The 23,227-nt window shown below is 59.1% G+C and overlaps 2 protein-coding genes across 8 annotated transcripts; one reads left to right on the top strand and one right to left on the bottom strand.

Annotated features, from left to right (window-relative positions):
• The first annotated feature begins 1,042 nt into the window (after window positions 1–1,042).
• Window positions 1,043–14,041, top strand: THOC5 (THO complex subunit 5). Of its 7 annotated transcripts, none has more exons than XM_062504258.1 (21): window positions 1,043–1,062; window positions 1,841–1,892; window positions 2,258–2,338; window positions 2,719–2,862; window positions 3,469–3,582; window positions 4,151–4,248; window positions 4,847–4,993; window positions 6,687–6,801; window positions 7,236–7,368; window positions 8,256–8,333; window positions 8,515–8,555; window positions 9,795–9,894; window positions 10,032–10,140; window positions 11,444–11,545; window positions 11,642–11,738; window positions 11,982–12,096; window positions 12,797–12,900; window positions 12,983–13,070; window positions 13,190–13,305; window positions 13,465–13,655; window positions 13,853–14,041. In XM_062504258.1, exons 2-21 carry the CDS (start codon window positions 1,857–1,859, stop codon window positions 13,914–13,916), a joined length of 2,073 nt encoding a protein of 690 aa, XP_062360242.1. In that variant the 5' UTR covers window positions 1,043–1,062; window positions 1,841–1,856; the 3' UTR covers window positions 13,917–14,041. The 7 variants fall into 7 exon arrangements, 6 of the variants coding, with proteins under 6 accessions (XP_062360242.1, XP_062360239.1, XP_062360245.1 ...); XM_062504255.1 differs by having other exon boundaries at window positions 1,051–1,062; window positions 1,841–1,952; XM_062504257.1 differs by lacking the exon at window positions 1,043–1,062 and adding an exon at window positions 1,141–1,155 and having other exon boundaries at window positions 1,841–1,952.
• A 1,337-nt stretch (window positions 14,042–15,378) lies between these two features.
• Window positions 15,379–20,187, bottom strand: NEFH (neurofilament heavy chain). Its single transcript, XM_062504345.1, has 4 exons — window positions 19,395–20,187; window positions 18,042–18,241; window positions 17,190–17,314; window positions 15,379–16,882 (listed from the first exon to the last, which is right to left on the bottom strand). The coding sequence occupies exons 1-4, from the start codon at window positions 20,185–20,187 to the stop codon at window positions 15,379–15,381; spliced, it is 2,622 nt and encodes an 873-aa protein (XP_062360329.1).
• Window positions 20,188–23,227: the final 3,040 nt, after the last annotated feature.

Genomic DNA, 23,227 nt, shown 5'->3' with positions numbered 1-23,227 from the left:
CTGATGAACCCAGCGGGTGCCTTTGCTGCCAATTAAATATTTAATGTGCTAAAACCTGGGCTCCTCTCAGGGTGGGGAGGGCAGTTCTGGGGGTGCTTGGTATGACCCCCATAAGCTGATGTCATCCAAGGGGCTGCCCTGCCCCATATCATGGGTGCTTCCTGCGCCAAAGGACCTCCCTCCACCCATGGGTGCTATGATACACTGAGGGAGCCCCTCAAAACCCCAGTGTACCTCCAGTGTCACTGGGGACCCCTTGCCGAACCCATGGATACCCCCAGGTGCCATCAGGGACCTCATCTCATGCTCCCCTCATGCTCACAGATACTCCTGGTCCAACCCAGCCCATGGATACCCTCCAGGGACATTGGGGACTTCATCCCAAGCCCATGAAACCCCCCAGTGCTAAAGTGGACACCACCCCATGAGCCTCCAAGCCTATGGATGTTCCTAGTGCCACTGGGGACCTCTTCCTGTACCTTTTTGAGCCCATGGATCTCCTCAGTGCCATTGGGGACCCCATCCCAAGGCCCCTCACCAAGCCCATGGATCCTCCCACCATCATCAGTGACTCCATCCTGTGCCCCCCACCCCATTGGGGATCCCATCTCAAACCCATGGGTACCCCCAATGCCATCAGGGATCCCATCTTATGCCCCTCCCAACCAATGAATACCCCAATGTCACTGGGGACCCCATCCCAAGCCCATGGATGTTCACAAGTGCTTCTGGGACACGTATCCAAGCTCTCCCTGTTCCTGTAGGTGCCCTTCTGCACCAAGAATCCCACCAGTACCCCCAGTGTGGAAGTCTCAGCCCCAGGCCTGCCCTTTTCCACCCTCCCCCCCCGGATTTTTTTTGTGAATGGTGCGGTGGCCACGCCCCAGTGCCAGGAACCACGCCCACATGCAGAAACCACGCCTCCAGCTCGACTTGCGGGTCCTCCAGCATGCCAGGTCCACTAGGGGGCGCCTGTAGCAGTGGAAGCCTCTGGCAGTCCCTCCGCGCCACGCTCTATTGTTCCGGGGCGTCACTTCCGGGAGGCGCGGAGGCGAAGGCGTAGTGAGTGCAGGGAGGGAACCAGGGTCTTCGGGAGGGGGATTGAGGGGGCGGCCCTGAGCTCTTTGGGCTGGGGAGGCTCAGAAGGGGCGGAAGGTCCGTGACCCCGTGTGCTAGGGGCTCAGTGGAAGGGTCCTGGTCTGGAGGGGCTGAGGCCGCGTGATGGAGGGCTAGGGGAGATCTGAGGCCTCGGGCCCGGTGTGCTGGGGTATGGGGTGCTGTGAAGGTGCAGAGGCCCCGGCGTGAGGGTGTGGGAGGCTCTACAGGAATGAAGGGTTCTGGGCCCGATGTACTGGGTTCTGGTGGAGGGTCCTCTGGAGTGGTGGAGGATTCTGGGTCTGGGGGACTCGGAGGAGCTGACACTCTGGGATTGATGTGCGAGGATCTGGGGTACTCTGGAGGAGAGGGGGTCCCGGATCTGTGGGTCTGTGGAGCTCTGGTCAGGCAGAAGCCACAGTCCGATGTGCTGGGGCTCATGGGCATTGGAGCCCCCGAGGGATTGAGCACTCGGGCTCGGGGTCTCGAGGGAGCTCCGTGGCAGTGGGGGGTCCGGGTCGGACTCTGGTGGAGCAGTGATCCCGGGTCCACTGTGCTGTTGAGGCTCAGAGCCGGGCTGAGGGGCCTGGCAAAGGGTGGGAGGTACGGGATGGAGGGAGGTACGGGATGGAGGAAGGCACAGGGGACACTGCAGAACCCAGGCGGGGCTGGTGGGGGGAGCCCGGGAGAGCCCCGGTCCAGGCAGGTTTGGCCCCCACAAACTCCCCCTGTGCCCCCTCCCCAGCCCTGCCGGCAGTGCCATGTCCTCCGAGTCCAGCAAGAAGAGGAAGCCCAAGGTGATCCGCACAGACGGGGTCCCAGTCGAGGGCAAGCGGGGCAAGGGCGACACGGACCAGGTACAGACCTGCCCAGGGACCCTCCCCCACCCCTCTGTGCTGGCCTGGCTTTCCCTGCTGGAAAACAATGCCCAGAGAAGCTGTGGCTGCCCCATCCTGGCAGTATCCAAGGCCAGGTTGGACAGGGCTTGGAGAGAACTGGGATAGTGGAAGATGTCCCTGCCCATGGGACTGGATGGGCTTTAAAGTCCCTTCCCACCCAAACCATTCTGGAATTCTATGAATTGTGAGACCCAGTTCCCCCAGCTTCCAATGCCTCTTAAACTCCTGCTGTGAATTCCTAAACCTGCTTCCATCTCTTTCAGGAGACACAAACACTCCTCTGGAGAGTGAGCACAAAGCTGGAAGATCCCTCAGGGATTTGCATGGTGCCTTCAAACCCTCCCGTGAGCAGCAGGATAGTGTAGGATCAGCCAGAGTGGGGAGTGGGGTGGAGGAGGAGGAGGAATCACCTTTCTGGTTTATCTTCTGTGGTCATGTAGATCACAGAATATCCTGAGTTGGAAGGGATCCACAAGGATCCTCTAGTCCAACTCCTGGCCCTTCACAGGACACCCCAACAGTGTCAATTCAAATTTTTATCAGTAAAAGACAACCTGAACTTGCCAAGTGTTTTAGTGACTGGTGGGTTTGGGATTGTTGGAGCTGAGTCCTCTCCCTGTGTAAAGCCATGGGATTCATGGGCAGAGCCAGAAATGTCAGTTTGTCTCCCAGAGCCCTTTCCAGCAGGAGGGATGAGCCATGGAAGGTGTTTTTGCCTTGGCAGGATGTCAGGTACTACAGTGAGGAGAGTGAGGTGGATCTACGCGACCCCATCAAGGACTACGAGCTCTACAGGGAGACCTGCCAGGAGCTCCAGAGGCTCATGGCAGAGATCCAGGAGCTGAAGAGCCGGGGCATCAAGGAAAATGTGAGGAAAGGCCTCCACGTGTGGTGGAACATGTCTGTCATTTGGTGTTTCCCCATTAATCCCAGAGGAAAGGCAACAGGAGCTGTGATGTCTCCTGGGCAGAGTCAGGGTAATGGAGCAGCTTCCTTTGTCCCAGGCTGCTGGGGCAGGAATTGAGACCCAGGAAATGGAACAGCTTCCCTTGTCCCAGGCTCCTGAGGCAGGAATTGAGATCTGGAAATGAAACAGTTTTGCTTGTCCCAGGCTCCTGGGGCAAGGAATTGAGATCTGTAAATGGAACAGTTTCCCTTGTCTTGGGCTCCTGGGGCAGGGATTTAGCTCTGGAAATAGAATAGCCTCCCTTTTTCCCAGGCTCCTGGGACCCATCAGGTGCTTCAGGCTGAACCATCTCTGTTCCTACTGACGGAAATGGCTGGAGCGATTCTTTGAGGAGCCTGGACCCCATCCCAGTTATTCCCAGCGGTGCCCTGTGATCTGGCAGTGGGAGGCTCCCTCAGAAGCCCCAGTGACATAGCAAAGCTTGGAGCCCCTTTTGTGGCAGGAATTCCCTGCAAAGATAGTGCCAGCCATCCCTCCTGCTTCCAACTCCTCTCTTCTGCCCCTCAGGCCTCGGAGATTGACGAGCGGCGCGTCCAGAGCTGTGTCCACTTCATGACCCTGAAGAAGCTGAACCGCCTGGCTCACATCCGGCTGAAGAAAGGCAGGGACCAGACTCACGAGGTACCCAGGAGGGGCTGGGAGTGAGGAATGCAGCTTGGGATTTAGAGGGGTAAGAGATGGGGCAGGTCCTGCCTGTTCTGTGTGCGTGGTGTGAGGAGTTACAGCTCAGCCAGGTTGTGGGGTTAGAGTTGAGGGTTTGTTGGGAAGCTCTGATCCTGATGAACTCCTGCTGGGTGCAGGGGAGCTGTAATTAGATAAATAATGAAGGACCAGTCTCTGCTTTTGTCTCAAGTATGATGAGAGGTCAGAAGCTCTGTTTAAAGGGTCTAGTGTTGTGCAGATATATAAACAGGTGGACAATTGGCCTGGAAGCTCCATACCCAGAGTTATCAGACTGTGTACCCTAGCAAAGGAGTCCTGTCCTGTGTCTTGGCTTTCAGATGTGTAGGAAGGAGCTGGATCAGTCTCATGTCACATTTCCTTTGCTCTTCCAGTCCTTAAAAATGTCATTCTTGCACCAAAAAATGGTTGTATATCCTAAATCCTGCTGTCCTAAGCTGCTGTAGTGATGGGGTTTTGGTGCTTTGGGTGTCTTTCCTGCTCCATCCCTGCTCTGGCCATGTTTCAGGCAAAGCAGAAGGTTGATGCTTATCACCTGCAGCTCCAGAACCTGCTCTACGAGGTGATGCACCTGCAGAAAGAGATCACCAAGTGCCTGGAGTTCAAGTGAGCATGGCCAGGGAGCAGAGGGATCAGTGGTGTGTCTGGGATGGGTGGATGATTCCTGTGTTTGGGAGCTCTTCCAATGTTCCCCAAGTTCACTGGGGGAGCAGAGCGGGTGCTCCAGATGCTGTGTAATCATGGAATGGTTCAGGTGGGAAAGGACCTTTTAAAGCTCATCCAGTGCCACCCCCTGCCATGCACCGGGACACCTTCCACTGTCCCAGACTGTTCAAGCACTGTCCAACTTGATCTTAGACACATTCAGGGATCCAGGGGCAGACACAGCTTCTTTGGGCACCCTGTGCCAGGACCTCCCCACCCTCCCAGGAAACAATTCCATCCCAATATCCCACCTAATCCTGCCCTCTGTCCATTGGAAGCTACTTCCCCTTGTTCTGTCACTCCAAGCTTTTGTCCAAAGTTACTTTCCAGCTCTCCTGGAGCCCCTTTAGACACAGAGGAGGAAAAAAGTTCAGCTCACTGATTGTGGTGGCTCGGTAGCAGAGGGGAGTTGGGGCAGGAAGCACCAGTGGGACACTCCCCTGTGGGACACGCTGAGCACTTCACCCTTTTCCCTGGTGTGATCCATGTGTCCTGGCAGATCTAAACACGAGGAGATTGAGCTGGTGAGCCTGGAGGAGTTCTACAAAGAGGCCCCCCCTGAAATCAGCCGTCCTGCCATCACCCTGACAGAGCCCCACCAGCAGACCCTGGCTCGTCTGGACTGGGAGCTGGAGCAGCGCAAGAGGTAGGTCAGTGGTGTTCCCATTCCCTGCCCCTGCTCCAGGGATCTGGGCAGACACCTGCAGTTCTGGGTGTCCCCACTCCATCTTCTAGCTCCAGGAATCTGGGCAGACACCCAGAGCTGCTGGGAGAGCAGATGTAAGGCTGAAGTTTTTTCACACCCTCTTGGATCAGTGTGGAACAGGCATTTATTGTGTGGCTGGGAGATTCCCTCTGTGCAGAGTTGGCCATGCTGGGATCCATAGGTCAGAGAGTTCTGTGTCACTGCCTGATGATCCATGGAGCAAAGGAAGCCCATCCTGGCAGGAGCTGCTGCCATTCCATGCCATGGTGCGGAGCTGCCAACCATGCCAAGCTGGGGCAGCCCTGTGTCCTGCTGCTGCCGTCACCGCTGTCCCAGGGGTCAGCTGCTCCCTGATTCTTGCCCTCTGGGAAAAGCAAACATGGCACAACATTCCTGTGTTTGGATAACAGGCAGGCAGTGTCCAAGAACACCTTCTGGGAAAATCAGTTGGAACATGTTGGTTGGTGCTGCCTGAGGGCAGCACAGCAGAGCAGACAGTGAGAGGTGCTGGGTGCATTCTTCCCTTTTCCCAGATCCTTCCCCTAAAATCTGGCTGCTTTTGCCTTGTGGAAGGCACAGCTGTCTCTGCCTGTGTCACAAGCAGAGGAGTGTTCAGCCTGCAGAACTCTGAGGGTTGTGCTTAAAAATGATGATTGCAAACCTTATGGAGACCCTCAGCTGCACAGTAAATTGCTGAGAAGCCTTGGAATTCATAGTCTTCACTCTGTAGTGTCTAAGTAATGTCCCTGTCCATCTCCCACCACTACTGAGGTGGGATATGGCCTGTTCAGCTGCTCAAGAATGAATGCCAGTGGTGCTTTGGGCATTTTCTGATGTTGTTGGAGTTGTTGACAGCCATCCATAATTTATGCTGGTGTTTTTAGCTGTGCAGCCCCATTGGATTGGCTTTGGATTCTTCTCCACCTTGTGTGAGATGCCTCTGGAGTGGTGTGCAGGGATGTCAGTAGCTCTGTTTTGGGAAGGTGTGTGAACAGTGGAGGTCAAAACTTGCGTAGGAGCCTATTGGGATGTGCATTGATCCCCACAAATGCGGATTTACTTGGAAACAGAATCCAGGTTCTGAAATGTCAGGTCTGTTGCCACTTGGAGAATCCTTGTCCTGGGCAGGTCACTTCCATGCCCAGGAGCTTCCCTGGTCCTGCTGGGAAAGGGCTTGCAGCAAGATTTGGTGTGTTCTTCCTAAACATGAGTGGGTCCAGGGCTCGGAGCATCGTGGTGGGCTTGCATTTTCCTGGCCTTTCTCTATTAAACCTTGACTGTGTGACTCTGGGGATATGAAGTGCCAAAGCCTCTTGGGGAGCTTGGTGGGGTCGTGGCTGCTGGCAGCAGAGCCTGGTGTGAGAGCAGATCTCCTGAGGGGAGATTCAATTGCTACTCCTCCATGGAACACAGCACAAGACTGAACTTGCCATTTTCCATGTTTGTTTTCCATGTCCAGTCAGTTCCTTCCTGCTTCCACTTGCCCTTGGTGTTAGGAGCTCTGTGTTTGTCACGTGTCTGAGCTCTCCTGTTTCCTTATGTCAGGGCAGGAATGCTGGGGATCATCGTTTAGGTGGACCCCAGCAGGTTTAGAGTTTGTGGTAAGTGGCAGTGACAGAATTCACATCTCTAGGCTGGCAGAGAAGTACAAGGAGTGTCTGACTAGCAAGGAGAAGATCCTGAAGGAGATCGAGGTGAAGAAGGAGTATCTGAGCAGCCTTCAGCCTCGACTCAACAGCATCATGCAGGTACCTGAGCCCTGCAGGAGGTCACACTCCGAGGGGCAGCTCCTGGGCTGGTTTGGCTTTGGAGATGTTTCATTCCCACTCAGGGTGGGCAAGGGGCAGATCTGAGACCCCTCCGTAGTCTCCTTTTTTTTATTTATGCGGCAGTTCTTGCAGAACTGCAGCTGCAGGAGCTGCTAAATGGGCCTTTCCCTGGAGAGCCCCACACAGTTCCAGCCCCCTGTGACTGCCTTGGGAGGGAAGAACAGGAGAAGGAACTGGGTTATTTCCAGATCCAAAACCTTCCCAGCAGAGGCAGCTGCCAGCCCTTCCCTGGGGCTCTCCGTGTTTAACCCTGCACCACCACCTCTGTGCCAGCTTCATCTCCTGCTCTCTCAGGGCGAGGAGGACGAGCTGTTCCCTTCCTAGTGATGAAGGCTCTCCCTGTCATTCCCCAGGCCTCCCTGCCTGTCCAGGAGTACCTGTTCATGCCCTTTGACCAGGCTCACAAGCAGTATGAGACCGCCCGGCACCTCCCGCCGCCTCTCTACGTCCTCTTTGTCCAAGCCAGTGCCTATGGACAGGCCTGTGGTGAGCACTGGGGGAGCAACATCCCCCACGGGTCAAATTTCACTCCTGCCTGCAGGAATCACCACTTTTTGGGGGTCTTTCCCTGCTGTCTGCTCTGCTGTCAGATTCTGCTGAGCCCAGAGCAGCAGGGTGGCCCCACGGTGCAGTGAGCCAGCAGCATTTGAAACCTTGTTTGCTCAGCTGCCTCGCTGGAAGAAGTGCTTGGGAAGCTCCATTCCCACCCCTTCCCAAGGTCAGCAGAGATGTCCTTGCAGCCTGTGATCTGGATTAGTGCTGTCACAGCTTCCCCAGAGCTGTCACCCCCTGCCTTGTGCCACCTGTGGGTGGTGTAGCCCCAAGGCCCTGTAGAGACCACTCCCACAGCTCACCTGGAAACCTTCATACCCTCGGGAAGCTTTGTATTTTAAGGGGATTTCTGGAGCCTCCCTGAGTTGGGAGGGATTTCCTAGAAGAGGTCAGGAATCCCACTGGCCTGTGCACACCTCCTGTGTGGTGAGGCCTGTGGTGTCACCTGTTCCTCTCAGTGCCAGAGGAGCATGGAAGGACACGGTGGTGCTTGGCCACACCAGGTCCCTGCTGCATCTGCAGCCACTCCTCAGTCCCTGCTTGTCCCAGCCAGACCCCAACCTCTCTTAGCTCTTAATAAAGATTTGGCCTTTATGGTTTCCAGGGAGAGTCCCTCAAAACCCAGTGTTTTCCATCCTCTGACCCCATCCTGCCCAGGAGATCCAGCCTAGGGGTGGCCTCCCAGAACCTTCCAGTCAGCTGCTCTTCCCACTGGAGCTTCCTTCACCAGGAACCAGGAGCTTTTGGGGCAGGGCTGCTCTGCCTACTGCTTTTGCAGCAGGAGTGGGATTCCTAACTCAGTTTTCCCATCTCCTCTGCAGATAAAAAGCTGGTGGTGGCCATTGAAGGGAGCGTGGAGGAAGCCAAGGCCCTTTATAAGCCACCTGAGGACTCGCAGGGTGAGTTGTGGTGTTGCCCTGGGGACTTGATCCTGTGTGTCTGCAGCTCCTGGGACCCAGCTTTTGTTGGGAGAGGGGTGTCAGGGATAGCCCTGGGCTTGGAAAAAGCCCTGGTGGTCCTGCTGTTGGTGGGAGAGTTGAGCCCTGGGTGGTCCCTGCTGACACCCCTCTCTCTGCACAGATGATGAGAGTGATTCTGACGCAGAGGAGGAGCAAACCACGGTAAGGGACAGCACTGTCCCCCTCTGGGTCCTCTCTCAGCACTGCACTGGGGGAGGTACTGGGAGAGCTGGGACTGGCTGTGGCTGGGAACTGCCTGTGTGTGCTGTGAGTATGTGTGGAAGTGCAGTGATGTCAAATCCTAACCTTTTTTGGGAGGAGGGAGCTGCCATTTCCATTTGGTGTCCCAAATGCAGGAACAGGCAGGGACAAACAAAGCTGCTCCTCTCGTGTCCCATCCCGCCCTGCAGCTCTCCAGCTGGAGCTGCTCCACTTTGTATAAATAGCCTGAGGGCAGGGAACTGGTGTCCAACAGGGAGTGATCCGTGTCCATCCTGTGCCAAAAGCATTCTCTGCACCAGGGCTTGTTCCTCCTTGGAGGAAGTGTTTCTCCTACAGATAATTCCTGCTGGATTCTGGGAAGAGGCTGGAGGTGCTGGTTGCTCCCAGCAGCAAAGCCTGAAAGGGGTCTCCACTCCCACCACCCAGCAGCAGAGCCAGGTTTATGGGGCTGTTCTGTGGGGAAGGATAAAGGGAAGGACCTCAGGTATCCAGAGAAAGGAACAGAACTGGGGAAGGGGCTGGAGCCCCAGGAGGGGCTGAGGAGCTGGGAAAGGGGCTCAGCCTGGCGAAAAGGAGGCTCAGGGGGGACCTTGTGGCTCTGCACAACTCCCTGACAGGAGGGGACAGCCCGGGGGGGGGAGGCGGGGTCGGGCTCTGCTCCAGGGAACAGGGACAGGAGCAGAGGAAATAACAGTTTTCCAGAGGCGGATATTGGGAACATTACTTCACAGAAAGGGCTGTTGAGCCTGGCACAGCTGCCCAGGGCAGTGGAGGAGTCCCCATCCCTGCAAGGATTGAACAGCTGTGAGGTTGTAGCACCTGGGGACATGGGTCAATGGTGGCCTTGGCAGTACTGCAGGAGTGGTTGGTCTTGATGCTCTCAGAGGGATTTTTCAACCTAAAGGATTCAGTGATTCTAGGTTCTACCTCTTGGAGTGGGAAAGGTTTTGGGCCAACAGGTCCTTGGCTTTGTTTCCCAGGAGTGGAAACATTCCTTGGAGCTGAAAGAATGACAGGAGCTGAAGCTGAGTGAGGGTTTCCTGGTCCTCTCCCTCCCCAGGGCAGCTGTGGTGCTGGGGAATTGTGGAACTTGACTGGAGGGGAAGAGCTGTGGGCTGGGTAGGTGCATGGGTTGTTGAGGAGCAGGAGAAGGCTCTGAGAGCTGTTTTGCCCCCCCAGAAGCGGCGCAGGCCCACCCTGGGTGTGCAGCTGGACGACAAACGCAAGGAGATGCTGAAGCGACACCCCTTGTCTGTCACCCTCGACCTGAAGTGCAAAGGTGAGGAGCTCTGGGGTGTGACAGCAGCTCAGGGACTGACCCCAGCAGCACCCTCGGGACCCTGGGGGAAGCTGGAAGTGTGGAAGTGTTTCTCTGAGCTGGAGCAGACACCAATGTCACCCCTTCTGTGCGGGCAGATGAGAACATGCTTCACCTGACCTTCCACTACCTGATGAACCTCAATGTCATGACAGTGAAAGCCAAGGTGACCACTGCTGTGGAGATGACCACGGCCATCAGTGCTGGGTAAGGAGGGCCCTGTGGGCAGCAAGTCTGGAGATCATTGGGCAGTGACTCCCTGGGCTTTGGGAGCCCTGCACAGCCCAGAGCTCATCAGGCACTGGTCCCATAAGATCCATGCAGCCTGGAGATCGTTGGACAGTGATTCCCTGGGCTTTGGGAGCTCTGTAGAGCCTGGAGCTCATCAGGTACTGTTCCCGTAGGATCCGTGCAGCCTGGAGATCTTTGGGCTGTGACGCCTCTGCCTTGAGGGGTTTGGGAGCCATGCACAGCCCAGAGCTCATTAGGCAGTGACTGTGGGGTTTGGGAACCCCGCAGAGCCTGGAGCTCATCAGGCAGTGATTTCATGGGATCCAGGAGCCCTACACTGCACAGAACTCATGAAGCAGTGACCTCTTTGCCTGTGTGGGTCCAGGAGCCCTGCACAGCCCAAGCACCTTCCTCCCCCTCTTCCTCTGCCATGACAAGCCAGAGTCAGGGAGTTTGGGAATCAGCAGTGCCATTGCTGTCAGGAACTGGGGGAAAGCCTCTCCTGCTGACACATTCAGCCTTCCTCCCACAGGCAGAGCCTGGCAGCTCCCTCACCTGACTGCTCCTGAGGTCACCTTGTTCTGAGCTTCGGAGATGCAGCTGCCTCTCCCTGTTCTCCCCAGAGCCTGCTGGAGCCTGATTGGTGTGAGGAAAAGCTGAAGTGGCAGCTTTGGGAGCCTGCCCAGGGAGCTCCCAGCAGCTGCCAGCTCTGTGATGGCTCTCCCTTGGGACAGGAGGTGCCTGAGGAAGAGGGAGGTGGGAGAGGCTGATCTGGGCTTGCCCGGGAGCAAGTGCTGCCTCCCAGCCTGTCTCATCTGCAGCCTCCTCATCCTATTGGGGTTCTTTTCTTCTTGTAGACACCCCAATGACACCTCTATGACAAGAGCTGCAAAACTGTGCAGGGTGTTCCCTCCCTCCAGGTGCTCTTGGCTGTTAGCCAAGCCAGGAAGGCTTTGCCTTGAGCGAGACCCCAAATCCCGCAGCCCATTATGCTTGGTCGGTCTTGTGAGTACAGTCAGGCATGAGGAATTTTGTGGCACTGAACAGCCATAACAGCTGTTATGGAACAGCTTCCTGGAAGAGCAGGAGCAGGTGCCCTGTGATTTTCATCTTCCAGGCAGGGAGGAGACAGCTCTCGTTTTGGAGTGTAATTGGGGGAAAGTAATTCTGGTCTTGAGCTCATGAAGCTCATAATCCCCTTCTCTGGGCTTGAAGCCTGTTCATGGAGGGATGAAGAGCCCAGACTGCTGCTGACTGACCTCTCCCCTCTTTCTGCCAGGGACCTGCTCTCCCCAGACTCCCTCCTCAACTGCCTCTATCCAGGGGACCACGGCAGGAAAACGCCCAACCCGGCCAACCAGTTCCAGTTCGATAAAGTGGGGTGAGTGCCACCCAATCCATTGCCATTAGTTCCTTGCTCCAAAGTCACAGCAAATCCTTCCTGGCTTGATGTGACCCTTCCTCATTGTCCCCACAGCATCCTGACCCTGAGTGACTACGTGACAGAGCTGGGTCACCCCTACGTGTGGGTACAGAAGCTGGGCGGCCTGCATTTCCCCAAGGATCAGCCTCAGGCATGGCACAAACCCCTCACAACACTGGGCTGAGGTTGGAGGTCCTGTCCTGTCCCCCTGCTGGCACCAGCTGCTCCCAAACCATGGCTGGGACAGGCTGAGCTGGGCTGGATCTGTGTGTGGGGCCATGCTGACATTTCATGTCACACACGTGATAGTCCGAGCCCTTTTAGTGACACTGAATGATGGGTGCCTGTCCCTGTGTGCATGTGGCTCCTGGCCTGACATCCCTCTTGCCCACAGCACACGGTGGCTGCTGACAATTCCCTGAGTGCCAGCCACATGGAGCTGACAGTGAAGCTGCTCCGGAGCCGCCTGCAGTCCCGCCTGGCCCTGCACAAGCAGTTTGCATCCCTTGGTGAGTGCTGGGCACCCCACCCTTCCCTGGGGATAGGGGTGCAGTGACAGGGTCCTGCCAATCTCCCTGCCCTTCCCTGGGGACAGGGGTGCATTGGCAGGGTCCTCCTGCAGGGAAGCATCTATTCCCTGCTCAGCCAAGCTCCAGGTGGCCATGGACCTGAATCCCAGTTATTCCAAGCTGCTGCCCATCTTCAGCCAGTGTCTGAACTGGAAGGGAGAGTGGAAGAGCAGCAGTCACAAGAGAGGAGACATCAGCTGGCTGATGTCACCTTTAATGGGTGGCAGTGCCACCCTCAGCATTCTCGGTTGTTCCCTCAGCTTTTGGGAGTTGCAGGAATGAAGGAACTACCCTATTTTGTGTGGCAGAGAAAGGCTCTGCCCCTTCCAGTGCCCAGCACCTCTTTGGGAATGGCCATGCCAGTGCTGGGAAGTGATCTGGGACATGGTGGGAGGTGAACTACACACCATGCATGTTGTATGCCTGTCGAGCAGCCCAGGGATCCAGTGGGGCTGCAGGCCAGGGATCCTATAGGATCACAGTCCAGGGATCCCATGGGACCACACCCCAGGCCTCTGCTGGGCACCTTATGGAGCTGCTGAAGGGAGCTCATCATCCCCAGGTCCCACTTTGGGAGCAGGACAGTGACAGAGCTGTGTCCCCAGCCCTGCCCTGCTCAGGGCTGTGTCCTTGCTTTCAGAGCATGGTGTTGTGCCCGTGTCCAGCGAGTGCCAGCAGCTCTTCCCGACCAAAATTGTCTCACGCCTGGTGAAGTGGACTGCCATTCCCTATGAGGATTATGCTGTAAGTGCTGAGCATGAGCCTGAATCCCTCCCTTCCAGCTCCCACATGACAGTGGAGCCATCACTCCTCCTTCTCCTCTCAGGAGCTGCCCTACACTAAAGATGTGATAGAGGCTGGCTTGGCTGAAGACACTCACCTCTACTACATGGCCCTGATAGAGAGGGGAACAGGTAGGCACCTTTCTTTCCCTTAGGAATTCCCAATCCCCATCCCAGGGCAGCTTCTAGGACTCTTCATGGATAATCCACCTGGCTGGATGCCCTATGAGTGACACCTTTTCCCTGCTCAGCCAAGCTGCAGGCAGCTGTGGTGCTGAACCCCGGTTATTCCACACTGCCTCCTGTCTTCAGCCTGTGCCTGAACTGGAAGGGAGAACGGAACAGCAGCAACGACGACAACATTCGGGTACTGTGGGGTGTAGGCAGAGGGGGCTGGATTTTTGGGGGTGTCCCCAGCAGTTTTGTGTCTGTAACAAGGGAATGTTGGGGTGAGTTGATGGCTGGACGCTCCTGGGAATGCTGAGTAGAGGTCCAAGCCTGTGCCAACCTCATCCCTGTTTTCCAGGCTATGGAGAGTGAGGTCAATGTCTACTACAAGGAGCTGTGGGGGCCCAAACCTGGCTACCAGCTCCTCACCAACCAGCTGCAGCGCCTGTGCATGGTGCTGGATGTGTACCTGGAGACAGAGCCCCACGATCCCAGTGTGGAGGGGCCCAAGGAATTCCCCCAGGAGAAGATGTGTCTGCGCCTGGTCAGGTGGGAGCTGGCTGGGGGCTGAGGGTGCTGGCACGGACTCTGGTGGCATTGCTGTTCCATGGAGCCAGTCTGGAAGCCTGTCCTAGAGGGATCTACCCCCACAGCTGGGCAGTAGCCCAGGAACTGGGCCTTTTTTCTGGGTGCCGTGGGATGTTCCTGATCCCTGTGGGTCACAGCCTCTCCCTCTTCTCTTTCAGGGGTCCCCTGCGCCTGAAACCCTTCAAGTTCAACTACCCCCAGGGGTTCTTCAGCCATCGCTGAGCAGGCCTGGGCATCATTCTGGGATGGGACTCGTTCACTCTGTGGGAGGGGTGTCCCCATCCTGACATTTCTGCTCCTTTTACAATATTTTGGGTTTTGTAGTCAAAGGGATTAAACTGAGCTAAAGAAAAAATGTGTGGGTGCCTTGTCTGTGCAGAGGGCTGAGATGAGGGATCTCTGAGGGCTGCAGCAAGCCCTGTATCCCAGCCCTGGGCTCTGACAACTTTTCCAGGGATGCTCCCTGCCTTCTGACTTCCCACTGCAGGGTCTGGGTAGCTGAGATGGCTAAAAACTGAGGCGGCTAAAAATAGCCCTTTTCCAAAGCCTGCACTGCAGCCCCAGCCTGTCCTTGCCGGCTGGCTGCCATCCCACTTGGCACAATCCCTGCATCCTGGGGGGCTTCTCTGCGCCCTGGGCTTGGAGGGAAGCAGAGCAGAGTCCTGGGAGAGGCAGGATAAAGGTTGGGACATCCCAGCTTGCCCTGCTTGGCATCAGAGAGTTGGGATTTGCCCCCTCTGTGGCAGTGCTCTGTATGGGAGTCCTACACTGGCAGAGCTGGGGTTCCATCCCCCCTCCCAAGGTCACTGTCCCTCCTTTATCCCAGCCTCCCCGTGTCTCCCCTGGAAGGGATTTCTCCCCCAGGAGAGCTGACAGCCCCTCTCCTGCTTCCCCAGCCCCTGCCCTCGGTGCAGTGCTGCAGTGCTAGGCTGTGCTGTAGCCCTTGGGTTAAACCAGGCTCTCCTAGTCCCTTGGGAATCACACTTTAAAAAAAGAAGGAAGGGAAAAAAGCACACTAGAATCCTTTGGAAAGCATGGCAGAGCTCGCCCTGTTTCCATCCTCAAAACTCAGGGTCCTCCGTGCTTGCTGTGGAGTGTGTGTCACCTCTGGAAAGCCCCATGTCACCCACACCAGCCCTGGGTTCCCACCTTCCTTCCCTGTCTTCTCCCCAGGACAAGCCAGCAGAGCCAGGGTGTCTCTGTAAGCACTTTTATTTGATTATTGCACAGAAAGCAAAGATCAGTGGGCTGAGGTTCCTGGTGCACCGTGTGTGTCTGTGAGCATTCCAGCAGCTCCCAGCCTCTCCCACCTCTGCCCAGAGGGACTGTCACCCCCCAGGGCAGGGCAGGACCCCGCCAGCCCTCCAAGCAGCTACAGCTCTGCATTGCACTCATCCATCCATTGCACATACATTAAATAAATGCACTTAGAGGAGAAGGGTGGTGGGGTTCCCCTGGGGGTCCCCACTCTTCTCCTGGGTTATTCAAGTGTTTAAATGTGGCGCTCGGCGAATATCACGTTCTGCGAGGGAAGCAATTGCCCACCCGAGGGGCTCTCAGGGGCCTATTGCTAAGGGAAAGCCCGGCCTGGGGAGCCCTTGAGGTCCTACCCCAGGCCCAGCCACTGGAGGGAGCAGAGCAGCTCCTGTGCCCGGAGGTGCCTTTGGCGCCCGGGACTCTTGCATCACTTCTTCCCTGGCTCTGGGGCCGTGCCCTCCTTGCTGGAGGGAGCCTCGACTTTGGGGGGTTCCTTACTGGCTTTGGGCTCATCTTTGGGTTTTGCTTTAACTTTGGGTTCCTCCACTTTCTTGGGCTCCTCTGCCTTCTCCTTCTTGGATTCCTCTACCTTTTCTTTCTTGGGCTCTTCTGCCTTCTCCTTCTTGGGTTCCTCTACCTTTTCTTTCTTGGGCTCCTCCACCTTCTCCTCAGCCTTTGGCTTCTCAGCCTCTTTGGTGGCTGCTTTGCTGACCTCTTGCTGAGGTTTTGTTGGAGCTTCCTCAGCTTTTCCCTCTTCGGTGGGTTTAGGGCTTGGCTTGGTCTCTTTGGCCTGTGGAGCTGGAGGCTCTGGCACAGCAGCCGCTTTCTCTTTGCGTTTCTCCTCTGTCTTGGCCGGAACGTCCTTCTTGGGAGCTTCCTCCTTCTTACCTTCCTCAGGCTTGGCGGGAGCCTTCACTTCCTTGGGCTGCTCCTCTTTGGCAGGGGCCTTTGGCTCCTTTGGAGCAGGGCTTGGCTCCTTGGCCGGGGCCACTTCCTTCTGTGGAGACTTGGCCTCCTCCTTCATGGGAGATTTGACTTTCTCTGGGGACTTCACAACCAGGGGCTTGGCCTCCTCCTTTGAGGGGGCTGGGGGCTTCTCTGGGGATTTGACAGATGGGGGTTTGGCTTCCTCTTTTGAGGGAGTTGCAGGTGGCTCTGGGGACTTCACAGCTGGGCTCTTGGCCTCCTTGGAGGAGGCTGGGGGTTTCTCTGGGGATTTCACTGTTGGGGTCTTGGCCTCATCCTTTGAGGGAGATGTGGGTTTCTCTGGGGACTTCACTGTCAGGGTCTTGGCCTCCTCTTTTGAGGGTGTTGATGGCTTTTCAGGGGATTTGACAGCTGGAGTCTTGGCTTCTTCCTTTGAGGGTGTTGGGACTTTCTCTGGGGACTTCACAGCTGGGCTCTTGGCCTCCTCCTTTGAGGGGGTTGCAGGTTTTTCTGGGGATTTCACAACTGGGGTCTTGGCCCCCTCCTTTGAGGGGGTTGGGGGCTTTTCAGGGGATTTGATGGCTGGGGTCTTGGCCTCCTCCTTGGAGGGGGACTCAGCCTCCTCCTTGGAGGGGGACTCAGCCTCCTCCTTGGAGGGGGACTCAGCCTCCTCCTTGGAGGGGGACTTGGCCTTTTCTTCACCCTCTTCTTCAGCTTTCTCCTCTTCTTCCTCCCCCTCCTCCTCCTCCTTCTCTTCAGCTTTTTCCTCTTCAGTCTCTTTCTCAGTCTCCTCCTCCTCTGTGACCTCCTCAGTCACCTGGATTTCCTCCGTCTGCTCCTCCACAATCACTGTCTCCTTCTCTGACTTTTCCACCACCTTGATCTTTTCCTCGCTCTTCACCTTGATGCTGGTGGTGATGCTGGGAGGCTTGGGGATCACCTCGGGGTAGGAGAGCATCCCAATGCCAGTCTCGAGCCGATATTCCTCTCCTTCCAGGAGCTTCCTGCCGGGGAGAGACCAGAGCATCACTCAGTGATGGCTTCTCATCTCCTCCCATGACCAGGAGCTGCCAGCAATGTCCTGCATCTCCTTCTCCCTCCCTGCCCCATCCTGGATGATTCTCCTGCTCCTGTGGTCTGGGATGAGCAGGTTTCCTTGCCCTTCCCTGTATGGGTCACCCAATTGGATGTTGCACACCATGGCTTTGGAGGATGAATGATTTGCTTACCAAAAAGAGCCCAGGTGTTAACAAGGGACCTTGAGCAGACCTGTCTAAGAACCCACACACACCTTCCCTGCTCCCCCTGTACCTGTAAGCAGCAATTTCGATGTCCAGAGCCATTTTGACGTTGAGCAGATCCTGGTACTCCCGGAGCTGAGCTGCCATCTCCCATTTGGTGTTCCTCAGCTCACTGTCAAGCTGCTGGATTGTTTCCTGTCAGCAGACAGAGCAATGATGGGGGGAACACATGGCACAGTCCCTAGGAGCAGGGGGACACAAAAGCACCCCGAAATTGTTCCCTGTTCTCCAGCACCAGTGTCCTCACAGAGGAGTCTGCAGCCACCTCCTCCTGCGGACACACAGGGAAGGGGACACAACCAGGGGTGGTCCCAGGGTGTCCAGTTACCTTGGGGGCCCAGACAGGAGCCCTACATGCCCTGAGCATGCCTGCACCCCAGCTGAGCCCCTGGCCCGCTCCCAGCACTCCCTTCAGTAGGGATAAGCTGTGGGAATGCTTCTAGGACTTGGATGAATCCAATGGCAACTGAACTCCAGCTGGAGACTGATGGGACACCACCCTGGGGACAGCACTTCATTCCAAGGCCACCAAGGCAGCCCTCACTTCCCAGATCTTGGGGGCAGGATATGCCCCAAACCCTGGATACATTTCTGTGGTGTTTGTGACCATCTTCACAGGCAGCTCAGTGGCAGACAGACCCATGGGGCAGCTCCAGGGGTGCTGAGGGACACAACAGCCCGGACACCACCTCAGGCTTTGGGTTCCTGATCCCTGTGGGCTGGGGAAGGCCAGTTCTGACACAGCCCCGAGCATTTTCCACAACTCCTTCATGTCCCTGAAGCCAAAATTCCAGTGCTGCTCCTCCCCAGCAGCTGGATGATCCCACCCCAGCCTGGGCCACTGCCCAGTGCGCTACAGTACCTGGTAGGACAGGACGTCTGCATGATGGCGCTCCTCCGAGTCCTGCCTCTGCCTCTCCAGCGACTCCTGGGTCCCTTTGAGGGCTTCCAGCTCGGTGGTCTTGGCCTGGAGCTGCCGGCGGTACTCAGAGATCTCCTCCTGGGCCAAGCGCATGGCATCCGTGTTCACCTTGGCCACCTCCGAGAGCTTGTCCAGCCTCACTGCAATGGAAGAGGGAAGCTGCAGGGCGGGAGGGAAGGAGGCTGCACCCTCCCCTCCTTGTAGTGCAATACAACAGGAAAACTCAAACCTGTCCGTGTCACTCATCCCTGTCCTCTGCAGAGCCATCCCAGGCTCCCTGAGCACTTTACCTTCCCCACCCCTCACTCCATCCCTGCCAGGAAGTGAAGGAGGACGGGCGAGACGAACTCGGGGGCGTTTCTGCCATCCTGGACTTCACCCAGTGCAGATCCTCGCTGCAGATCCTCGCTGCAGCCCCTGCCTCCCCTTCAGCTGTGGCGCTGCCCCTCCCGCTGCATCTCGGACGCGCCATCCCTGCCCCAAGGCGGGGGGGTTTTGCCGCAGCGCCCTGCGGCCACCTCAGGGGACGAGGGGGGAGCACAGAATGAGGGGACAGGAATGGAGAACACCGATCCTGCGGCTCCCGGGGCAGCCCCCGCCCCACGGGACGGGCTCCCCGGGGTAGGCGCTGCCGCTGCCCGCGGTGCTGAACCGCCGCTGTCCGCGGTGCTGGACCCGCCCTGCACGCCCGGGGGGCTCAGTCCGGGGTGCCGACCCCACCCCAGCCTCCCCTGGATCGTAATCTCCCCCTCCACCACAAGAAGGGCCACTCCCTGTCCTCCCCCCACCCCGCGTCAGGGATGCGGTCCCGCCCCCCTCCCCCCCGCACTGCAAACACCCCTGACTGAGAGGGACCAGCACAACCCCCTGCAGCACCGACCCCAAAAACTTGAAGTGTGTGTGCCGAGACAGTGACCCTGGGACCCTTCTCGAAACTCACTGCGGGACAGAGGGGGGTCGGTCAGCGCACCCGCAGGCACTGGAGGTCTGGTGGCAGGGATGGGGTCACCCTGAAGCCTTCCCAGGGCGCTGGATATACGAGAGGTCCCTGCACACTCCTAGGGCGACGGTATCCCAACACCCTCCAGAAGTACAGTAGAGATGGGAGGGGTCTCTGCACCTCCCGGGGTGGGGTCACCCTAACACGATATAGAGAGCGGGGGTCCCCGCATCCCTCGGGATTCCCTCGTTCCCTTTGCTCCAGCCCTCTCCCAGAGCGCGGCAGCCCAGATGGTCCCCGGGGAGGTCCGGAGATGCTGCCGGCGCGTTTGGCCGCCACACCCTCACACTCACCGCGGAACCACTCCTCGGCCTGCAGGGTGCTGCGGGCCGCCGTGCCCTCCAGCTGTGCGCGCAGGTCGCGGAGCGCGGCGGTGACACCGGGGCGCAGGGACGCGGGGGGCTCCACGGGCAGCTCGGGGCGCGCCCCCCGCAGCAGCGCTCCCACCTCGGCGCGGTGCTGCCTCCGCAGCTGCTCCGCCTCCTCCCGCAGAGCCCGGGCTCGCTCCTCCAGCGGCGCCCGCGCTCGCTCCTCCTGCGCGGAGCGCTGCGCCAGCCCGCGGGCCGCCGCCTCCAGCTCCGAGCGCTGCCGAGCCTCATCCTCCAGCCTTCCCCGAAGCACCGCCACGTCCTCGGCCAGGCGCGCTCGCTCCAGCCGCAGCTGCCCCTTCTCGGCGCCCAGGCGCAGCACGGTGCCCCGCATGTCCCGCAGCTCCCGCGCGTACAGCTCGCCCATGGCCGAGCGCCCCGCCTGCTGCTGCCGCAGCGCCGCCGCCTCGGCTGCCAGCGCCCGGTTCTGCTGCTCCAGCGCCCGCACCCGCTCGATGTAGCCGGCGAAGCGGTCGTTCAGCACCTGCAGCAGCTCCTTCTCGTTGCGTGCCCGCGGTTCGCCGTTCAGCGAGTCCAGGCTCTCGGTGGAGGACGCGGCCGCGCTGCCGCCGCCGCCCCCCACGCCCCGTGCCCGTCCGACCACCGGGGCTGGCCACGAGTAGAAGCCGCTGGAGGCTGCGGAGCGCGGGGGAGCACGGCCCGGCTCCTTGCGGAGCCCCCCCGGGGGGCCCAGCAGCGTCTCCAGCATCAGGCTCATGGCGACCCCCACCCTCGCTGCGGCACCGGCGCGGCCGCCAGCTTTATAGCGCTCGGGACGGCCGCTCCGCCCCGGCACCGGCAGCAGAGGTGGGCACCGACACCGGCACCAGCACCGCCCCGCGCCGCCGCCGCAACCCCGCGGGTGGGGGGGGACCCCGGTGCCACGCCCAGGTGAGGAGCGGGAGCCGCACCAGAAGGGAGCGGATTCCTCCTGCCAGGAGAACGGGGCTCCGGGAAGCAGCGGGATCCCGGGAGGAGAAAATAGGACCACCGCGATGGGAGAGGAGAGCACGGACAGATAGCGGGACCCTCGGGAATGGAGGAGAGGAGAGTGCTCCTCAAGGGAGAGCATATCGCCCGGGCAGGACCTCTGGAAACAGAGAATGGGAGCCCCGGGAAGGGAGCAGGAACGCCCCAGGACAAAGTGAGGACCCCGTGGGAAGTGGAAAGCCCCTGAAGCGAGTATGGACCCTCCAAGCAGAGAGAGAGACAAGAGGAATAGAGGGTGGGACCTTCAGAAAGCGAGGTGGAACCCCCGAGGACAGGGAGAGGACCCCATGGAAACGGAGTGGGTAGCCCACTGATGTGACCGTGAATCCCCTGGGCAGAGAGGAACACCTGGGAATAGAGTAGGATCCCCAGGAAGAGAGAGCGGGACGCTGGGAAGGGAGTTGGCAACACCCAGTACAGAGCAGGTCCCCACCCCGGTGTGAAGGAGAAAGGGGAAACCCTCGGGTGGCACAGACCCCCTCCAAGGGTGGGATGGATGACAGAACAGCGACCGGTACTTCATGTCCCTCCGGAGCCAGGCACTGACTGGGGCTGGTGGAGGTGGGTTTCTGCTGGCTGGGGGGGGGTGGGTGCCAGGAGGGTCCCCTGGGGGGACAGGGGGACATCCTTGAGGGATGCTGGGGGGCCCAGGCAGGGAGGGGATGGCAGGGCGAGGTCTGCCATCCCAGCTGGGATGGGGATGGAGACAGGGATTTGGTGCGGAGATGTGACCTCCTCTCCCTCCTCCAAACCTGCCCTTGGGACCTGGGCATGAACAGTCCACCCAGCCAATCAGCATTTGGGTACCATCTGACCAATCAGTGCCCAGGTGGCATCCAGCCAATCAGTACTCACAGACAGCCTGGCCAGTCAGCCCATGTGGACCAGCGTCCAATCAGCACAGCTGCTGCCCAGCCAATCAGCACACACAGAGCTCAACATGTGGGCAGGTACTGACACCTGAGCCAATCAGCACCGACACCTGGGGATTCCAGCCAATCAACACACAGGTCTGGAAATCCCAGCCAATCAACAACCAGCTCGATGGTCACAGCTCTAGCCAATCAGCAGACAGGAGCACAGTTCCAGCCAATCAGTAAGCTGGTGCATAGGCGTCCCTGTAGCCAGTCAGAAGGCAGGCGCACAGATCCCAGCCAATCAGCACACAGGTCCCTGGATCGCCGGAGCAGCCGTGGTGTTCCCGCTGTCCCCACAGCTGTCCCGTGTGGGAGCAGGGTCCCACCCCATCCCTCATCCCACAAAAGCCATGGAAGCAGCTCCGGGAGCAGCCAGGATGCACCAGGAGGGAGAGGGAGGCTGAGCACCCCCAGCTTCGGTCAGGCCGCTGCTGACACATCCTTGAGAAGTGCTGGGGACGTGGGGACAGCAGGCATCGGCCTCTCCTGAGCTGATCTGTGCCCCCCTGCTCCCGCTAGCCACCACCGGTGACCCTCTCCCGGCCATTCGCCCCCAGCCCGGGGCCATGGCGGGGACCCGTGGGTGGGGGACAGGCGATGCCCTCGAGGGTCCTTCCCACCCTCCAGGAGTGGGGACACCCAGCCGAGAGAGGGGGACACGCCTATGGAGGGTGTGACTCTGTCCCCCACGCCCTGTGTGACCCCTGTTCCAAGCCTTGTCATCTCTGTCTCCAAGCCCTTTTCCCCGTATTTCCATCCCAATCCCTGGGACGTCCCCTGTCCCTATATCTCTCTGGTCCATCCCATGTTCCCATCCCTTGTCTCTTTCCTTTGTCCTCAGCCCTGTCGCTATCCCTGTCCCTATCCTGTGTCCCTATCCCCTGTCCTTATCCCCATCCCCATTCCCTGTCCTCATCCTCTATCTCCATTTCTTGTCCCCATCCCGTCCCTATCCTCCATCCCCTTTCCTTGTCCCCATACTATGCCCCATCCCATGTCCCTATCCCCTGTTCCCTGTGCTCATCCCCTGTCTTGACCCTATCCCCGTACCCATCCCATGTCCCCATTCCCTCTCCCGCCCCGTTCCCGTTCCCAGCCCCGCCCCTCCACCCCTGACCCCGCCCCTCACCGAGGCCCCGCCCCGCCCCGGAAGCGCTCCCTGCTCCTCAGTTCCGGTGGTGGCGGCGGCAGGTACGGACCGGGCCGGGCCGGGCCGGGCCGGGCAGGGCAGGGCAGGGCAGGTACGGACCGGGCCTGGGGCTGAGCCGGGACCCGCAGCTGCTGCTGCCCCGAGCGCCTTCCCCGAGCTCCGCCCGTGCGCACCTGGGGCGCGCCCCCCGCCGGGGTTCGGGCCGCGCTGCGTCCTTCTGGGCCCGGGCCCCTCCCGCCCCCCACCCTGAGCTGTGTCTCCTCTCTGCCCCTCTGCGACCGGCTGTGTCCCCACCGTGACCCCTGGCCCAGCCTCCGCCTCGCCCCGGGCCCGGGCTGTGTCCTCCTGCCTCGGGCTGCGTCCCTGGGCTGTGTCCCTGTTCTGACCCTGTGTCCATATCCGCCCCACCTCAGTCCGGGCTGTGTCCCCTTCCCACGCCCGGCTGGGGCTCAAGGGGATCCCCGCACCCCGCAGCCTCCCCCGGGTCAGAGCCGTATCCCGCCTGTCCCCGCGGCAGCTCCGTGTCCCCTCCCGGATCCATCCCGGAGGGATCGCGACGGGACCTGCTCCCCTTCCCAGTTGCCCGGGCACCGTGTCCTGGCCACAGCCAGAGCCCCGACGGGCACCGCACTGGGGGCAGGACACTCTGGGTGGGTTGGGGGACACGGGATGACCCCTTCACCTGCCTCAGGATATGGTGC

Source organism: Cinclus cinclus, chromosome 17 (assembly GCF_963662255.1).
Source record: "Cinclus cinclus chromosome 17, bCinCin1.1, whole genome shotgun sequence".
Classification (NCBI taxonomy): Eukaryota; Metazoa; Chordata; class Aves; order Passeriformes; family Cinclidae; genus Cinclus; species Cinclus cinclus.
This window is presented reverse-complemented; position numbering and strand designations above follow the sequence as displayed.